This window comes from Myotis yumanensis, unplaced genomic scaffold (assembly GCF_028538775.1).
Source record: "Myotis yumanensis isolate MYYU_CA2020_CCGP unplaced genomic scaffold, mMyoYum1.0.hap1 SCAF_11, whole genome shotgun sequence".
Lineage (NCBI taxonomy): Eukaryota > Metazoa > Chordata > Mammalia > Chiroptera > Vespertilionidae > Myotis > Myotis yumanensis.
Window position 1 is genome coordinate 12,283,948 of NW_027223762.1, and position 17,687 is coordinate 12,301,634.

At 40.7% G+C, this 17,687-nt stretch overlaps 1 protein-coding gene across 2 annotated transcripts in view; it reads left to right on the forward strand.

Annotated features, from left to right (window-relative positions):
• Window positions 1-17,687, forward strand: part of BABAM2 (BRISC and BRCA1 A complex member 2) — a 351,823-nt gene that overhangs the window by 180,909 nt on the left and 153,227 nt on the right. For both annotated transcript variants that reach the window (XM_070428913.1, XM_070428914.1), the window contains one exon: window positions 3,065-3,174. In XM_070428913.1, coding sequence (XP_070285014.1) covers window positions 3,065-3,174 — 110 coding nt within the window. The remainder of the gene's footprint in view (window positions 1-3,064; window positions 3,175-17,687) is intronic.

Below are 17,687 nucleotides of genomic sequence, written 5' to 3' on the forward strand. Positions count from 1 at the left end.
ATGTCCGGGTTGGGGGCTCGATCCTCAGTGTGGGGCGTGCAGGAGGCAGCCGATTAATGATTCTCTGTCATCATTGATGTTCCTATCTCTCTCTCTCCCTCTCCCTTCCTCTCTGAAATCAATAAAAATATACATATTTTTAAAAAATCTAGACTGAGAGAAAATATGTATAACACATGAATAGACAAGGGTTAATAAATTAAGCCTAGTAAACAGCAATTTAAAAAAGTCTAAGAACCTGAAAGCAAAATGGGCAATGGATTTGATCAGAACATTTGCAGAAGAAATGTAAATGACCAGTAAACCAAGTGAAAAGCTGCTCAGCTTTATTTATTGAATCTAAATGGAGACACCATTTTCCAGCTGTCAGATTGCCAACATTAAACTAGAGTGACAACAGCACTGTTATTTAGTTATTCAGGATGAGTAGAAACAGGCTCTCATACTGATGAAAATTCGTGGGTCCAAATGTGAATTGCTATAAATTTTCAGAAAAGTAATTTTTTAAACTCCATTAAAAGGTAAAATGTTCATAACCTTTGACCTGACAAGCTCAGTTTTAGTTTATAAGAAATATCAGTCCCACTAGTAATGGCTATAGTTGGGTATTTATTATAATACTATGAAGTGGCTAAGAACTACAAACAACCTGAATGTCTGTAGCTAGGGGAATGATTTAGTGAAAAATAAATCCATGCCATAGAGTATTATTATGTGGCTATTTATAAAGCAATTAGTGGAGTGATGTGTATAATATGATTTCATTAGGGAAAACAAAATAGAAAGGTTAAAGAGCTATCTATATGCAAGTGTGTTTATATGTGTATATGTTTTTATGAGCATGGGAAAAGCCATTTGAGGCTACACACACACAGTTAATATTGGTTACCTTGAAAAGTGAGGGTAGAAGAACTTTTTCTTTATAAACTTCTGTATGATTTGACTTGTTACAACAAGCCTAACTGCCTAACTTTTATAATGTAAAACCAAAAAAACAATCGGGAAGTGAAGAAACAAAGAATAAAAAGGGAGGAGGAAGAGACACGAGAAGACCAGGAGAGTATTGTTAGAAGCAGGAAGAGAGAGTATTTCCAGAGGAGCGAGATCATCCATGTCAAATACTGTCTAGAGAGCAAGTAAAATAAGGATAGAGAAGCATTGGCTGTGTTCAGTGTATGCCCTCGGTGGGAGCAGTCTTGATGAACTAGGAGGGTCAGAAGGTCTATATGCTGGGCTAAGGGACAGGTGGGAGGAGAGATGGGGATGTAGACAATTCTTTTTATTTTATTCATACTATTTTCCCCCCATCTTAAAAAAGTTGGAATTGTTAATAGAGATTTCTTTTTAAAAAATTTATTGTCTAAAGTTTTACATGTCTCCTTTTTCCCCAACTGACCTGGGAAAGGGGGGGAGGAGGGGATTAAAAAACTGTGGTACATCTACACAATGGAATACTATGCCACTATAAAAAAGAAGGAACTTTTACCATTTGCAACAGCATGGATGGAACTGGAGAGCATTATGCTAAGTGAAATAAGCCAGTTGGAGAAAGAGAAATATCACATGTAGATAATTCTTTTAAGCAGTCTAAAGAGGAGGAGAGAAATGAGAGAAAAATCCAGGGAATTATATAGAGACAAGTATGATTTTATTTTTATTTTTTAAGACAGGAGATACTCACTCTGGTCCTTGTCCCTTTGTAAACATGCCACACTTGTGCATCCTATTGGCACAGTAGAAGGCAGAGCAAGGAGACTGACGATGCTAATGCTGAGCAGGACGAGTGTGATGACAGCTTCTCAGAATGCCAGGAAAGAAGGGGTGAGGTTAGCTTTAGATAGACAGAAGGGCATCATATCTGAAGTTCTCAATTTTCACACCCAGTGATTCTTAAAGTCTAGGTTGGGACCCTCATAGGATGGCTGCTGAGCCCTCTGGGGAACTATGAACCAATCCAGGTAAGTTCTTACTAGTCACTGTGGGTCAAAGATGTGCACTCTATTAAGTTTTTTAATATTTATATTTGACTTGGAGCCACTACCCACCAAAAATAAATCATTAAGGGTTACTAAAGTTTGGTATTCACAAATTAAAATCACATGCTGCAATAATTTATTCTAATTCAGTATTCTGTTCAGAAGTCTGGCAGACACTTGGTGCTTGGCAGTAACTGTAAAGCATACACACAGTTGTAGGTCTCACAGTTTTGATTGAGGACACTTCAGTGTAGCATCAGTGTTGGCTTGAGTTGGTTATGATATTCAGTTGCTGCCATTCTTGCTTTTTAATAGTAAATTACATTTTAGCTTTATCATTATCAGCTTAATTTATTGTTGGTTGTTTGGTTAACCTCTCAGTGTTCCTTAATACATACTTGGATCAACAGTGTTTTTGTCTTAAAATATTCTTATAACTAAACTTTAAGAAATGAATGTCATGAGGTTCATATATGAATCACCCATGATCATTTTGCTAAATTACATGTGTACTAATATGTAACCCCCTGCCATTTGCTTATATGGTGGCACACTTCAAAGTGATATGTTTCTTGGCAATTTTTTCTATTTATTTAACTTGCAACATACTATTAAGGTATGTATAATAAAATTACTGGGTATTTTAAGTTTTGTTGTCTTATGATATAAATCTTATTTTTAACTCATATTCTTTCTATAAAAAGTAAATTAGAAGCCATTTATACATACATAAATTATGAGCCATTGTACATATTGCCAGCAATATATTTGTATGTTTACTGTATTTTGTTAACTATATTTTTGTCTAATTCTTTGTTATCAGATTCACATTCCCCTATTGGAATGTGGGAACAAGTAGCTAGGTGAGGGTCTTTTCCTCACCGTGGTAGGCTGTGGTCAGAAAGTTTGGAAGCCATCACCCTATGGGAGTGGCTAGGTATGTGGCAAAGGATGTACAGAGCTGCTAAATTCAAATCCAGGTAACTCAAGCCTCATAGCCTAAATGACAATGGACTGTGAGCTCAGCACCAAAAAGATGTTACAAGAGCAGGTGCTGATGACACTGTGTTTTTCACTTTCTGTTTAAGGATGTAAATGAAGACCCTGGAGAAGATGTGGCCCTCCTTTCTGTCAGTTTTGAGGATACCGAAGCCACTCAGGTATACCCCAAGCTGTACCTGTCACCCCGAATTGAACAGTAAGTCTCAGTGTCATTAATTTTCTGTAGACTGGTGCTTCTCCTTATTAACTAAATGTGTCTCGCTAATTATTTTGCCACTCTTGAACTCTTAAAAGGATTTTTCTTTATTGACTTTTGTTTTCTTAAAATGAGTTAGATTAGGAGTTTAGATTGCAGAGTAAATGCAGTGAATATTTACCACTGCAGTCTTTGCGTCTTGGTTGTGTATGTTGAGATGTGAACACTGTACCTTTGCAGAGAGAGATGAGTAGGCAGACAGAATCTGAACTTGTGACTCCTCCCAAATTCTCCTTGGGCCTGCATGGTTACAGCTTAGAGGGGACTGCTGATCATCTCACCCACTTTCTTATGTATTTGTAAATATGATAGTTATTTGTAAGATGTAACTAGTCTCCTGAAAATATTAAGCAAAAGCTTATTCAGAAGTTAGTAAAGTATTTAAGCAGATAGCTTAAAAAATGACATGTTTTAATTATTTTCCTGTGTCTAAATAGCTCTATATCATTTTACACAACATTCTGGCTGGATGCTACAAGTAGTTTGATATCACATTTGTTTTAACCCAATAACTTTACTCATCAGTAATGAATTTTACAAGGACTAGCCTCACAATTAGCTATTGTTGGCTAAAATGCTTTAGTAGCTTATTTGACTTCAAAGGAAGCTGAAGTTCATTGAAAATAGATTGTAACCAGATTTGCTTGGGAACTTCTGACAGGACAGATTTTTCATCAGCAAAGAGTTTTTACAGACTCTGATTGAAGTGTATAATTAAAATTCTCTGAAAGTCACAGTCAGGGTTGGCCGGTTTCTGTCTGTGATATGTGGTCACCATTCAACATTCATATAGAAAGCCATTTCCACTCCTTCTGACCTTAGTTGCTCTAGTTCATGAATCGTGGACATGCCATCTTACACACTGTTTACACTCAAATTTGGAAGATTATGAGCATCAATAATCTATAGACATACTCTCTTTTATTTACATGCCTCTGACAGCACCTAGGACAGGAGTTTATAGTAGCAGGCACTCCATGAATATTTTAATTTTTAACTTACAATACTAACCCATATCCGTAAGAGTACAGAACAGAAGTAATGCCATTTCAGTAAGAGGTCAAAGGGTGTTGGAGGCAGTATGATGAAGTGGTAACAAGTAAGGTTCTGTAACAAGCACATCTGGCTTAAACCCGGTTCTGCACTTACCAGTTGGCAAAGTATTTAACATCTTTGAAGTTGTTTTCTCATCCGTAAAACAGGGATAATAATACCTACTTCATAGTGCTGTTTTGAGAATTATATTAAATACTGCTCATAAAGCATTAATTAATTTCAGGGCCTGGCATTATAGCAAGTACTAGCTATTAATGTTATTATGATTGATACAGTTCATAGGATAAGAATGAATGAGTGAGTGGTTAGCCCTAGGACAAGTGGGGCAGAAAAGAGACGATGGGTAAAAAAGTGGGCAAGTACTAGTTGCAGAGTAGCCACTCAGTATGTCTATAATGAGGTATTTTGGGGTTGCGGAAAGAGAGACATTAATGAGACAATCTCAAGAGGTTGGTAAAAAGAATACGTTACTGAAGCTGCAGTCAAGAATTTGCCAGCTCTGAGAAACAATTTTCCCAGCTTCCACAGTATTTTTCTTTGAAGTTATTCCATCTAGTTTGCAAATGGAATAATAAAAAATTTCTCCCTCTAAAAATCCAAGTTGTGATGTGAAAAATGATTAATGTAGGATATATTTTAAAAGTTACTTCCTGCTTCTAAAATCTAGTTTTCTACATTCCCCTCCACATCCATGTTAGGTTAAGAACTGGCCTTTCCAGATCGGTTTCTTCTTTTTTCTCCTGTGGCCTGTCCTGCACCCAGACTCTCTCCCTTGAAGCTTTCTTAATTCCCCTGTATTCTCTTGCTTCTGTCCTTTCACTAAATCTGTTACAGCCACATAAAATGCTCTTCTCTAAAATGCCCTTGAAGTTACACATTTTCTAAGGCCTTATTTAAATGCCATCTCTACCAACGATTTTCCATGAACACAATTAGTCTAGCCTTTCCCTGAACACTTATAATACTGAATTTGCATCACTGTTATCATCTGCTTTCCATAGGTTTAATTAGTGATGTGCATTTTTTTTTATCTTCTACTAAATTGCAAGCTACTCAAGGGTAAGGAACAAGTCTTTTTGCTCCTTTAGTAGCCTGATTGGCAGTATTCTAGGTCGGTAAGTAATTCTCACAGGAAGATTTGAAAATGCTGCCCTGAGAGCTATTACATTATTCCTGGTTAGTAAAAATTCACATAATAGAACTATATTTGTAATACCAAAAAAACAAAGCAAAAACAACAAAAAACTACTGGAAGTTTTTACACCCGTTCGTAGAAGTTGTACAAATGAGGTTTTAGAGAAAGGTTAAAATGGAAAGTGGTCAAATTGGGGCATGACTTTCTAAGGGCTTACATATATGCTAGTTATTAATATCTTTGGTTCCCTCTTGCAGAGGTCAGAGTACAGAACAGAAGTAATGCCATTTCAGTAAGGCAAAGGTCATAAGCAAGGTCAGGAACTAAATGAAGAGGGTTGGGAACTGTGCTAAGCTCTCATTTCTTTTTTGTGTTTCATACTCTCCTGTCAACTCTTGGCTCTCCAAGCATTGATTTAGACTCAGCCTTGGAGAGTTCCTTCAAGAAGCCTAGGAAAAGCATCCCATGTGGACCCGCCCAAAGCCAGTGCCAGATGCTTGCCCTCGCTGAAGCTTGCTCTCTTTTTGGCTTCTGCTGTGGCTCTTTCTAGGAAGTCCTAAGCCCCATGCAGTGGATTTGACAGGCAGAGGCCGAAGTGAGACCAATAGCCTGATCCAATATTAGGTAAAAATTGACAAGTGAAGATTTGCATTCTCACTATCCGTTCTCCGTGGCCATGGAAAGATATCTTGAACGTGGGAGATACCCCATTTCAGTCTGGCTAATCGCTGTCCCGGTTTGCCCTTGCAGTGGGCAAGGATATTATGCTCACAGTGACTAGTCTCAGAAATAGGAAAAGGCTACTTTGGACTTTTGCCTTCACATGTAGGGAAAGGGATCAGTTTGTTGTACCCTAAAGATTTGTAGGGACATGGATACCAAAAGTCTCCAAATTAGACAGTCACAAGAAGGAACATCTGTCAGAGACATTGGGCAGGAAAGTCCCCAGTGCGTTACTCTTCTTGAAGCCCTGAAATGCAGTCCCACTTCAGAAGTCTGTTTCCCCGGGTCCTGGACCCTTGTCTGGTATTTCTGGCAGCGCTGGAGCATGTGGCTGCGCGCCTTCGTGGTGTTTAACGCCTGTTGTTTCCTGGTCTCCCACTGGGCCTGCATGCGGCTTGTAAAGTAAACGCTTCTGAGGACTTCCTGCTCGCACACAGGGACATTCATGACACACACACATTCCAGGCTCTAGACATCCATTTTCCAACGGACCCCAATCTGCCCATTGAATTATTTACTATTTATTTTTTTAAAATCTTTTTATTGATTTCAGAGAGGATGGGAGAGGGAGAGATAGAAACATCAATGATGAGCGAATCATTGATCAGCTGCCTCCTGCACACCCCCTACTGGGGATGAGCCCATAACCCTCGCATGTGCCCTTGACCGGAATCAAACTTGGGACCCTTCAGGCCATAGGCCAATGCTCTATCCACTGAGCCAAACCGGTTAGGGCTATTCATTTTTTTTTTTAAACCAGTGAGGTATGCAAACAACACCTAGTGGTCAATTATGCAAAACTGACATTGGTTGAATATTAGAGGAGGGGAGAATCTAGTTTGCAAACCAGTTGCCTTTTTCTTCTGGGCAGAAAAGCTGGAATTGTAAGGTTACGTCATCAGAGCTGGCACTAAGCACACCCTCCTCCCCAGGCTGTTGGCAGCCCCAGCAGGAGCACCAGAGGTTAGTTGGGCTGTGCAGCACTCTTCCCCGGACAGTGTAGGCCTTTTCTTGGCGTGAGCCGGGCTGTGGGAGTGGTTTGAAGAAAAGCAGCTCCGCACTGCCTGTGCTGCTCCCACTCGGTGCATGAAAAGAGGACTTCAGCCCCTGAGTGGCCAGGTGGCGTCTTTCACAAGTACAGCCTTTGTTTTTAGAACTTTCTGTGAAGTTACAGTCCGCCTTAGAAATACGTACTCTAGTCTTCCCAGCCCACAAAACCGATAGCAAGGCCCATGGGCCTGCAAATCCGTGCACTCATCCTTTCAGGCAACAAAAACAGTACCAACCAGAGTGAGGAAAGGCCTCTGCTGGGTGCTTCAGAGGGCAGCACGATGCATGAGGCAGGCTGTACCCTTGCCTTGTTGATGGTACAGTGAGGGGATATGAACAGTATGGCAAGTTCCAGCCTGTGTCTTAGTGGAAAAGGCACAGTGAGACTTGGCAGCAGAAGCCTCTGTCCCTCCCCTCATTGGCTGGCAGTCTCACTCAGCTACTAACCTTCTTGAGCCTCTTCTGTAAAGGGGGGTAAATCTTTAATTTCAGTGTCATCTCTGCCAAGGGGGAGTCCCCACGGCCCTCTGGGGTGTGTGGCACATGGGCGATGCTCAGTTAGTACAATAGGAATTACATAAATGCCTGAGAAAAGAGTCACTAAGGACTGAAGGTTCAAGGGAGGAGGATATCGTATTTCCATTTGATTGGTGGAGAGGGGACTTCGGAAGAACTTGGAAAAGTCTGGCTCTTCCAATGTAATGTGACTTTTCTAGAGATTGCGCATGCACTACTGTAACCACAGTAACAATGCATTTGTTTAGTACTTGAAAATGTCCAACTGCCTTTCACTTTACTGTCCCACCTGATCCTCATATATTCCTAGCACGTGTTTCATGTTGTGTCTTTTTTCCGCTATAACCTCGAATTCTTAGACCTTTGCTGGTCTTCTTTACTGCCTCTACTTTCTTTTTTCAACCCATTAAGTTGTACGAAATGATATTTCCCATGATTCCATCCCTAGAGCCCTTTTGTGGCCTTACTTCTTTGTGGATGACCCCAGACCCCCATTTTGAATCCTGTTTTCCCAGTTTTCAGATCTGCTTTTCTAGCCGCCTGATAGATAGGTCTGTCTGTGTGTTCAGGTGACACTGTAGGTTCACAGTGTCTGAAACCAAACTCATCATTTCTCCAGCAAACGAATGTTTCTTCTTCACAACCTGTTTTTCATGACACTCTCTCTTTCCTAGGCGCCCAGGTGCCACATCTCAAAGCCATTAGCCAACCTATCGTTTTGTACTGGAAATCCTCTCTCCACGGTATCTCTCATTCTTGTTATTCCCTAGTTCTGCCATGTCTCCTGATGGCCTTTTGTCTCTTGTTCCTAGTTTAGTGTATCCGGCACAGACTGTCACTATCTTCCTGAAGTAGGTCCTGGTTACATAATGGCCTTTCCTCGCTCAGAATCATCAGCGCCTCCCATCACCAGCTGAATTGGCGCACATCTCTCAGTCTGGCATTCAAAGTATTTTCTGTCGCAGTCCTAACCGACCTTTCCACTCCATTCTGGGTTCTGTATGTTTCCTGTTGTTCAGCCACACTGAGGTTTTTCGTGATTTCCTGTGAACACACCTTATGTCTTTTTCACTTCCATACCTTTGTGTGGCTGCTTCTAGAACATTGACTTTATTTCCCTCTCCCATAGGATCTGTCAGAGCACTGTCTGTCCTCTCTGATCTTCTCAGTCCTACCTCCTCCATAGAACTTTTCCTGACCACTGCCACCTGCCTCCCCGGCAAGACTGACTTCCCCCTCCTGTGTCTGTGTCTCTGTTGTCATATTGTTTCCCTGGGCGCCTTAGGGTGGGCCACTGTTCCATCAGCTGAGGGCTGGTGAGCCACAGCCCATCTCTCCCCAAGCCGGCCCTGCCCTTGGGCCCTGCCTGAGCTCAGCCACAGCCCCCACTGATTGGACTCCCCAGTGTGGCAGGAAGCTTTGAACCTGCTGGGTCCTGTGCCCGCAAAGGCAGGTGGTCTCCAGAGCCCTTCCTCATTGCTGTGCCCTGTGGCTGGCCAGCAGACTTGTTTCCATACGGACCCTGGTTGTTGCTGAGAGATGGAGCTTTATTTCATAGGTGTGGTTTATCAGCTGAATCCTGGAGGTGGTAAATAGGATCTTGACCTCATGTGACCTCTCATCTACTCCTGTTGTGGCTTCTCCAGCCTTCCTTTCCAACCCACAGACATGGTCACTTACACGGTCACAGACATGGTCACTTAGAATATTTGGGCAGCCTGTAATCCACAAAGGCAGGATAAACTGAAACATGAGTAAAAGGCCTAGGGCCTTTTGGTTGATTTTTCTTTGTTAAATGGCATTTAAATATATAAAATAAATATAAAAAATATAAGTCTTTGTTTTACTATGGTTTCAAATATCAAAAAATTTCTATATGTGACACGGCACCAGAGTTAAGTTAGGGTTTTTCAAAATGCTGACATGCCAAGCTCAAAAGGTTCACCATCACTGGCCTAGGGAAAGGGTAGGGGAAGCAGCAAATGAAAATAGTGCTACTTAGAATTAATGAGATTATAGCTATTAAATCCAGATAAATAAGATAAAATATATTTTTAAAACAATGAACAAATTCAATATTTTGTGATTTTATTTACATTTAATACTGAATTCAGCATCTGAACAGGATGGAAATTTTTCATTTTAGATGCTCAAAGATTTTTTAGAATAATTAGAAAAGTTATATAGCTAAATGCAGATAGATTTAAAGAAAAAGATAATTCTTGCCTTTTTTTTTAAACCTACATCAGTTGTCTCAAGAAATGAGACCCTAGATCTCCTGGAGTGATTTTGTGTTAGAATTTAACTAATAGAACATCATAGTCAACATGGCTTAATTTAGCCTCACTCATATTTACTTGAGTCTCTGAGATAATCTTATAATAAATATTGTGTCCTGGAGGGTCCCCCTTTGATAAATATACACTTCTGAGTATGCTGAGACAACCAGCTGTCAGGAGACGATGTGTATTGGTTTTAGTGGAGCGAGCTGTATTAGCCTCCTGGGACTTGACATGTTCGTTTTACTAGTCTGGGAGCAGCGCCAAAGGGGTTCTTCGTGACTTAGAGCGGAATTCTGAAAAGTAAGTTCAGCAAGTTTTCATTAGTGAGTTTGGCGTTTTGTCTTGCCTGTGCCTCCCAAAAGATTAAGAGCTCAGCCTGCACTTTGAAACATTACAAAAAAGAACCAGAACGGAATTTAGTTGAGGGGAAAAAATCAATCAGCCCCCAAATACCATATTTTTTGAGACATTCTGGTATAGAACTCCCACCTCCCCAGTCGCCTAAGCTAATGATATGTCGATGTTTTTTATCCTGCTTTCTTTTTAGGCAGAAAATATACATTTAGAAAGATGTATCTATGTCTGTGATAACTCAGATCTCACTGGTACATGTTTCTTAAACTTGTTTGAGCCTTAAGCTTTTAGATTTATTTTGTGTCTGTGGGCAGCTCTGTGCCTTGTTTCTCTTAAATGCTGCTCTCTTCTCTACAGCATAATGATTAGCTTAAAAAGGCGTGCTTTCATTTTAGAAGGCAGGCCTAGCACCTTTCTGCTAAACATCTCAAGGGATTTGTGCAGTTTTTTTCTGTAAGGAAGATGAGAAATTCATGATTTTCAGTGCAACACTATATCTCAACAGCCAAGCTGTGAACACTGAGCATTCCTGTTTTATGCAGTTTCATTTATGTTTATCCACAAGTAGGAAAATATTCCTCAATGAAAGGTCTGAAATGAAGAGGGCTAGTTAACAGAAACATTAGGCTGTGTTATAGGTGGGAGCAGAGAAATAAAGTGGAAGAGAAAATGGCCTAGAATGTTCCAGAACTGATGGAAGGTACTAGTCGTCAGAAACGGGAAGTACAGTGAATCTCAGACAGGCTAAATAACAATTGACACCTAGACACATCATCTGAGACTGCAGAACACCAAAGATTAAGTGTACCCCAAATTGACACATTATGTTTAAAGGAATAGAAATTCGAGACAGACCTCTTTGAAAATGTGATGAGAGACACAAGTTTACCCTGAGAAGAATGTACAGACATAAAAGTTTATATACAGTTTTGTAACACACCCTCCCCTGAAGCCAATTCATTAAATCGCATTTAAGAATTCTTGTTCTAGATTTTGGTCCTGCATTTTTAGCCTTCTGTACTATCTCATGCTGGAATAACTACTGAGGCTTCAAATTTAATATCTAAAGTACAAATTATCATCCAACACTGCCCATCCCCTCTTCCCCCAAATCTACTCTTCTCCAAGGTTCTTTTATTTCATTGATGACTTTATCACCCCAAGGACTGCAGCCATGAAACCTGGGCATCCTGTTTTTGACCTTCCTCTCACCATTGTTTCCCATATTCAAACAGCGGCCATTGAATCTGCCTCCAAGGTATCTCAGATCCATCTCCTCACCCTTTCCCCTAACCCTGTTTTAAGCCTCCCTGTATCTTACTCTTTGCCACATTAATCTTTGGAAAGCAGAGTTCGATCCATGTTACTCCCTTGCTTAAACTCTCTAAGTGCCTCTTTATTGAACAGACGAGAAAAATACATGTTACACTGACCTGTCTGAGGAGCCTCAGTGCCCACCCACCACACTCACAGCCTCCCTCCCTCACCAGTATACTGTGTATCCCAGACACCTGAACCACAGCTGGTAGAACCAGGGATAGGTATTTTCTTTACTTTTAGAAGTGTAGCTATACTTGTTTGACATTTCTTGCCCACCATTTGTAGGTGTTTTGTGGAGGAGGACTGTAGACTATCTCGTGGGCTGTGCTGCGAGATGTTGCACTGTCTTGATCCACTTTCCTGCAGGGAGTGCCTGAGATTGTAGATGGGCTCCAAATGGCGTTCCAGTGATATTCTGCTGTGTAGCTGTGAGACTCTTTTTGTTTTTCCTCTGTGGTTTTTGGAAACCTCTCTTCTTTGAGATGACTGAGATACCGTAGTCTCTCAGTTGGCCATTGAAATACTCTAGCCAGTCTCTGCATCCATTCTCTCCCCAATTCTATCTAATTGCCACACTGCAAGCAGAATGGACTTCCTAAAACAAATCTGACCTCCTCATTGTCTTGCTTCAAAACAAAGTTCATTATCGTTCCTCATAAATGATCACTTGTCAGCTTTATCCAACTCAAAGCTTTTCCCTGTACCTCCCAGGCATATTTATTATTTTAAACTACTTATATCTAGCTTATTATCAAGTTTTATCATTTTTTTTTCATACCATCTTGAAGTCTGCACTCCTCCAAGTCTTTATTTCCTCCTTGCCTATAGATTCAGGTACCTTCCCCTTTAATCCTTTTTGTCAAACACTGGGTAGAAGTGAAGCTAGTGTGTAAAAGTGGGGCATAAATTTATAAAAAAGATGGTTGTCAGCACTATAAGCAGTTACTCCCAGCTCCTTTCAAGTATGAGGACCTGTCTTTAATGTCAAAACCTTTTACATGAGGGTGGAAGTGGGGGTTTGACCATAAAAAGGCAGCACAGGGAACTTTTTAGGATGATGCAACTGTTCTGTATCATCATGACTGTGGTGGTGGCTACTCACCTTCACACACTTGTCAAAACCCTGAGAACTGTACAGCACAAAGAGTATATTTTACTGTGGTAAAAATAAATTTAAAAAACCTTTCACAGACCAAAACAGAAGTGATACGTTTTAACATTTCATGTTAATAATTGATGAATCAGCCCTAGCCAGTTTGCCTCAGTGGATAAGGGTTGGCCTTGGACTGAATGGTCCCGGGTTCATTTCCCGTCAAGGGCACATACCTTGGTTGCAGGTTCCCTGGCCCTGGTCAGGGCTCATGCAGGAGGCAATCAATTGATGTGTCTCTCTCAAATTGATGTTTTTCTCTGTCTCTGTCTCTCCCTCTCCCTCCCACTCTCTAAAAATCAATGGAAAAATTTCCTTGGGTAAGGATTAACAAAAAAAAAATAAATGATGAATCAAATGCCTTTTAAATGCACTTACATTCATTTCAAATATATATATTTGAAAAATGGATATATACACTTTTATGTGCTGTACATATTTGGATATGTGTGTATATACATATCTGTACACATTTAGATGTGCACATGTGTGTGTACACATGCATTTACATATTTTATACATGTGATATCACACATTCAGGCTTTAGATGCTTGGTGTCTAATAAATCGGTAAACCTGTTATATCAAGTCTAAGGCCCCATAGTGCCATGAAGCCAACAGATTGGGAACATTTGTTACAAGGGATGTATAATGAATGACCATTTTCCCAAGAATTCTGTTGTTTATATTTATTGATATTTGCTTAAATAAGAGCACATTTTAACTTTCTTGCTCTCAAAATAGCTAACGTAATTACTATGTTAGGAAGCAGTTTGACCTTCTTGTTTTGTCTCATGGTGGAAAGACAGGCCCATGAAGAGCTCGGCCACTCTCCCTCCTCTCTGCCCAACACAAACACGCAGGTTTCTTAACTTAGCTCCTGGGGGGGCGGGCAGAGGAACTCCAGAGAGAGAGGGACCCGGGGTGTTGAAACTAACACTGCGAAGCTTTCCCCTTGTGCTTGGGCCTTGACCTCCGAGAAGCTCCTGTGCTTCACAGCAAGCACTTCCTTTTCCAGGCTCCTGGCGCTCAGATGTGCCATTAGTTTTTCATGTTTCTCAATGTGTTTCTGTCTACACAGTGACCTGTGAATTGGTCTGGCACATAAATATAATATCTTATAATTCGTTTTCAGAGCAGAGTGTGGTTGTGGATAGGCAGATACGTCAGTTGGGTTTTAAAAATAAAGTCGTTGTACCTCATCTTCTCCCTAAAAAAGTATATGGTTTGTTATGTCCACAACATGGTTTGAGAGAGTAATTATTTATCCCAAAGTAATGGCCTGGCTCTTGATTGCAGGTGTTTGGTGTAAGGAGGTCATGACTAAGGCTCTCCATGGGTAAAGTGGAACCCTTCCACTGTTGTTGGAGGAAAGGCCTAACATCAGTGTTGTCAGATTGTACTGTGTGAACTTGTATTAAAGAGCATGTAATTTGATTCTGATATGTCTGATTTTGATTCCTATAATACAGGGCTAATAAGTATATTGGAGTTGTTAAAATGTAGAACTCTCTCTTTCACTAGCACCATTATGAGTTTAATGAATGGAGAAGCCTTTAGTTTAAAACTAACAAATGATGAGTTAACATAATATTCTAAATAGGACCATAACAGGGAATGAACATCCTGTTGATGAATATTATCTTGCATGGACAGCTTCAACAACAGGGAGGCCATCCTTGAAAAAGATTAAAACCTGCTACCTTGCCAAATTTCAGCTAAACCAAATCATTAAGTTGAAAAAGCTATACATGAGTGGAAAATTAATTTCACCTCCATCCTCCCCACTTTCAAGCAAGAACCTTCCCCTCCCACTTTGTAATCCCTCCCTGCCTCCCTATTCTACCCCAATCTTTAAAAAGTATGATGTAAGATTGGGTCGTTTTGTGCCAAGTTTTCATCCTGGAACAGATTTTTATAGCCATGTTTCTCTGAGAAAAGGAGTTTATGACCAAAGGGTGATAACACTTTCATGTTTTCATGTTCTCCTCTGACCTAGTATGTTTTCCTAATTTCAACTTTGTCAGAATTTAACATAACCAATCTGTGTGTTAAAGCCAAAGAAAATTATCTTGAAAGCTTTTAAGGATTCATTAACTATAATATCATATATGATTTCTTAAAAACAGATAATGGAGTATATTATTATTTTTAAATTTTAGATTTTTCTGTTTATACTATAAAGAAATCCTTCAAAATATTTATTTGTAGATATTATTTGTTTTGGTTACGATTTCCACTCTGTTAGGGTTATTCACCAATGACTAACTGTCCATCTACTTTTTACAAACTCTTTCTTAAAAATACAGAGAAACTTAATTGGCCCTGTTTAGTCTCAGTAAGTGGAGAATTTAGTGTTAAGAGTCCAAATGGTAGAAATAACTGAAATGGTCTTTAGTAGGGAAATTACAAAATACTTTGGCATAAAATGAAGCAGTCAAGAGCTAGGTAATTTCTGTGTACTCACATGGAAATATTTCTAAGTTGAAGAAAAAGAGCAAATGTAAAAAAAAAAATAAGCACTGGCTGATTTGGCTTAGTGAAGAGAGCGTCGGCCCATGGACTGAAGGGTCCTGGGTTCGATTCTGGTCAAGGGCACACTTTACAAATGCTATTGTATTCAATCTGCACAACAGGAACCACTGACTCTCAGTTACACGTGGGGATGTCGAGGCACAGAAGGGTTAAGTGCCAAAGGTCAACAATGAATATGTGGCAGCAATGGGTTTCAAACCCAGATCCATTATCTTCCAAAGCCTTTGCTCTTACATGGAGAGGGACGGTGGTGGTGGTGTGGTGGTGGTAGTGATGGTGTGCACAGATCACTGAGAACGGTGCTCTGTGTCAGTGTGTGGTCCTCAGAACATCTGCATCAGTGTGAGCTTGGGATGTGGTTAAAAACTGAATTCCTAAGGCCACAGACACATTCTGAATCTAAGGTCTGGGAGTGGGTTCGGGAACCTGTGCTTGAGTTCACATCTCTGTGATTAACACCCTTATTAAATAGATTAAGAACTTTAAAAATATTACTTAGATATTTTTTACCCCTCCCTTTTTATCTTTTGTTTTTAAAGAAGAAAAAAAAATGGCAAGAAATTCATCAAAAATTGATCATTGTTCCCATTAGAGAATTCTTTTGGTAATGTGACACATTTCATCCTCATTTGTTGTGTGGGACTATAATATCATATATGATTTCTTAAAAACAGATAATGTCCTGTGCAGAGCACAACATTTAGCATCCTTGCTCCTGTCTGCTGTATGACGAACCCTCAGTAATCGAAACCACTTACTATGTCCCCCTACATTTCCATATGCCACCTGAGGGGGTGCTGTCACCCCAGTTGGGGAAGAAAGTAATAACTGCTTTTCCTTTGAGTTCGAGATTACAAACTGAACCCCTTGTTAGGTTGTTTGAGAATCTTACTCCTATTCTTTGAAGAGATTTCTAGGAATCCCAGAAGTGCTTTCCTCATATTCTGTGGTTGTCTGGCCTATTTCAGATCAGAATCTTGTGTCTTAGAACATAGGACATGAGGAAACTAACGTGGCTCAGGCTGACACACTGTAGGTGTGACTCTCCCTTTCGCTGGCCCTTCCCTGACGGTGGTGCCTCTTGAATCGGGCTTCACCGAGACATCTGCTTTGGTGCCACAATAAGGTTATCAGCACTTTTGTAAGCTTACTAGTTTTTTCAAGTGTGGGCAGCTCCCCTCTAATAAGTTACATTTCAAACTACGTGTATGTTGATTGTTTGGACTCTGGGATATGTTTTGCCATGGAAACCATTCAGTACATAGTCAGGTTTCCAAGGAAACTGGATGTGCTGAAGGATTCCATCAAGTCATTGTGCCTGCCGGATATGTATTACACTTGGAGAGACAGAACCAGGCCTTTTCCTTTTTCTGCAGTGGCTGTTGGTTGTGCAGCCTGCGTGCTGGGGGATGGCAGGGAGCCAGCCGTGATCCAGCCCTGGCAGATGGGCAGGCTCAGTTCACCCAGCAGAAGTGCATATGCCAAGAGACCCCGACGCCCAGGCATCTTCTCTGTACAAAGTATAGGGCAGGGCAAACAACAGCTGAGCTGCCGCTCCGCTCTGGATTGGTATTTGGAACAGTGCTGAGCATCTTGCCCCACCTGCCCATGAAACCCACTCGACATCCCAGACCCAGAGGGGGAGCTTGAGTGAGTGCAGAGCAGATGCCAGTGTCCTTGCAATGAAGGATCGTCTCTGGAAGTCTGTGTGGACCCTGTGTCACCCAGAGAAAGCCACCCAGCTGAAACTGGACGTGGGGCCTGTCCACAAAAGCTCATTACCCCACGATCTAGGTGAACACTAGGCCCAGTGTACTGTTCAGAGACAGGAGTGGTAACAGCATTATTGTTGTGTTTTTATAGTCTTTCTTGAAATTAAGCAGAGTATAACTTAAATGTTTATTGTGCCTGTTGTCATGTACCCTATCCCTTGGCATGGTAGCCAGCTGAGCACTGGGTACAGAGTGCTGAGCCCTCCTGCAATGGTTCCTTGGAATCTTCTCTTGGTGTCCTCCTGGTTAGGTGATTTTTTTAACTAAATATATTTTTATTGATTTCAAAGAGGAAGGGAGAAGGAGAGAGAGATAGAAACATCAATGATGAGAGATTATCATTGATTGGCTGCCTCCTGTACGCCCCACACTGGGGATCAAGCCCGCAACCTAGGCATATGCCCTGACCGGGAATAGAACCGTGACCTCCAAGTTTTTAGGTTGAACTCAACCACTGAGCCATGCTGGCTGGGCGTAGGTGATGGTTTCTGTCCTCCTGTCTTGTCATCACCCTTCAAGGCTTCATGATTTTATTTATTGTATGCTGTCTTTGTATGCTGG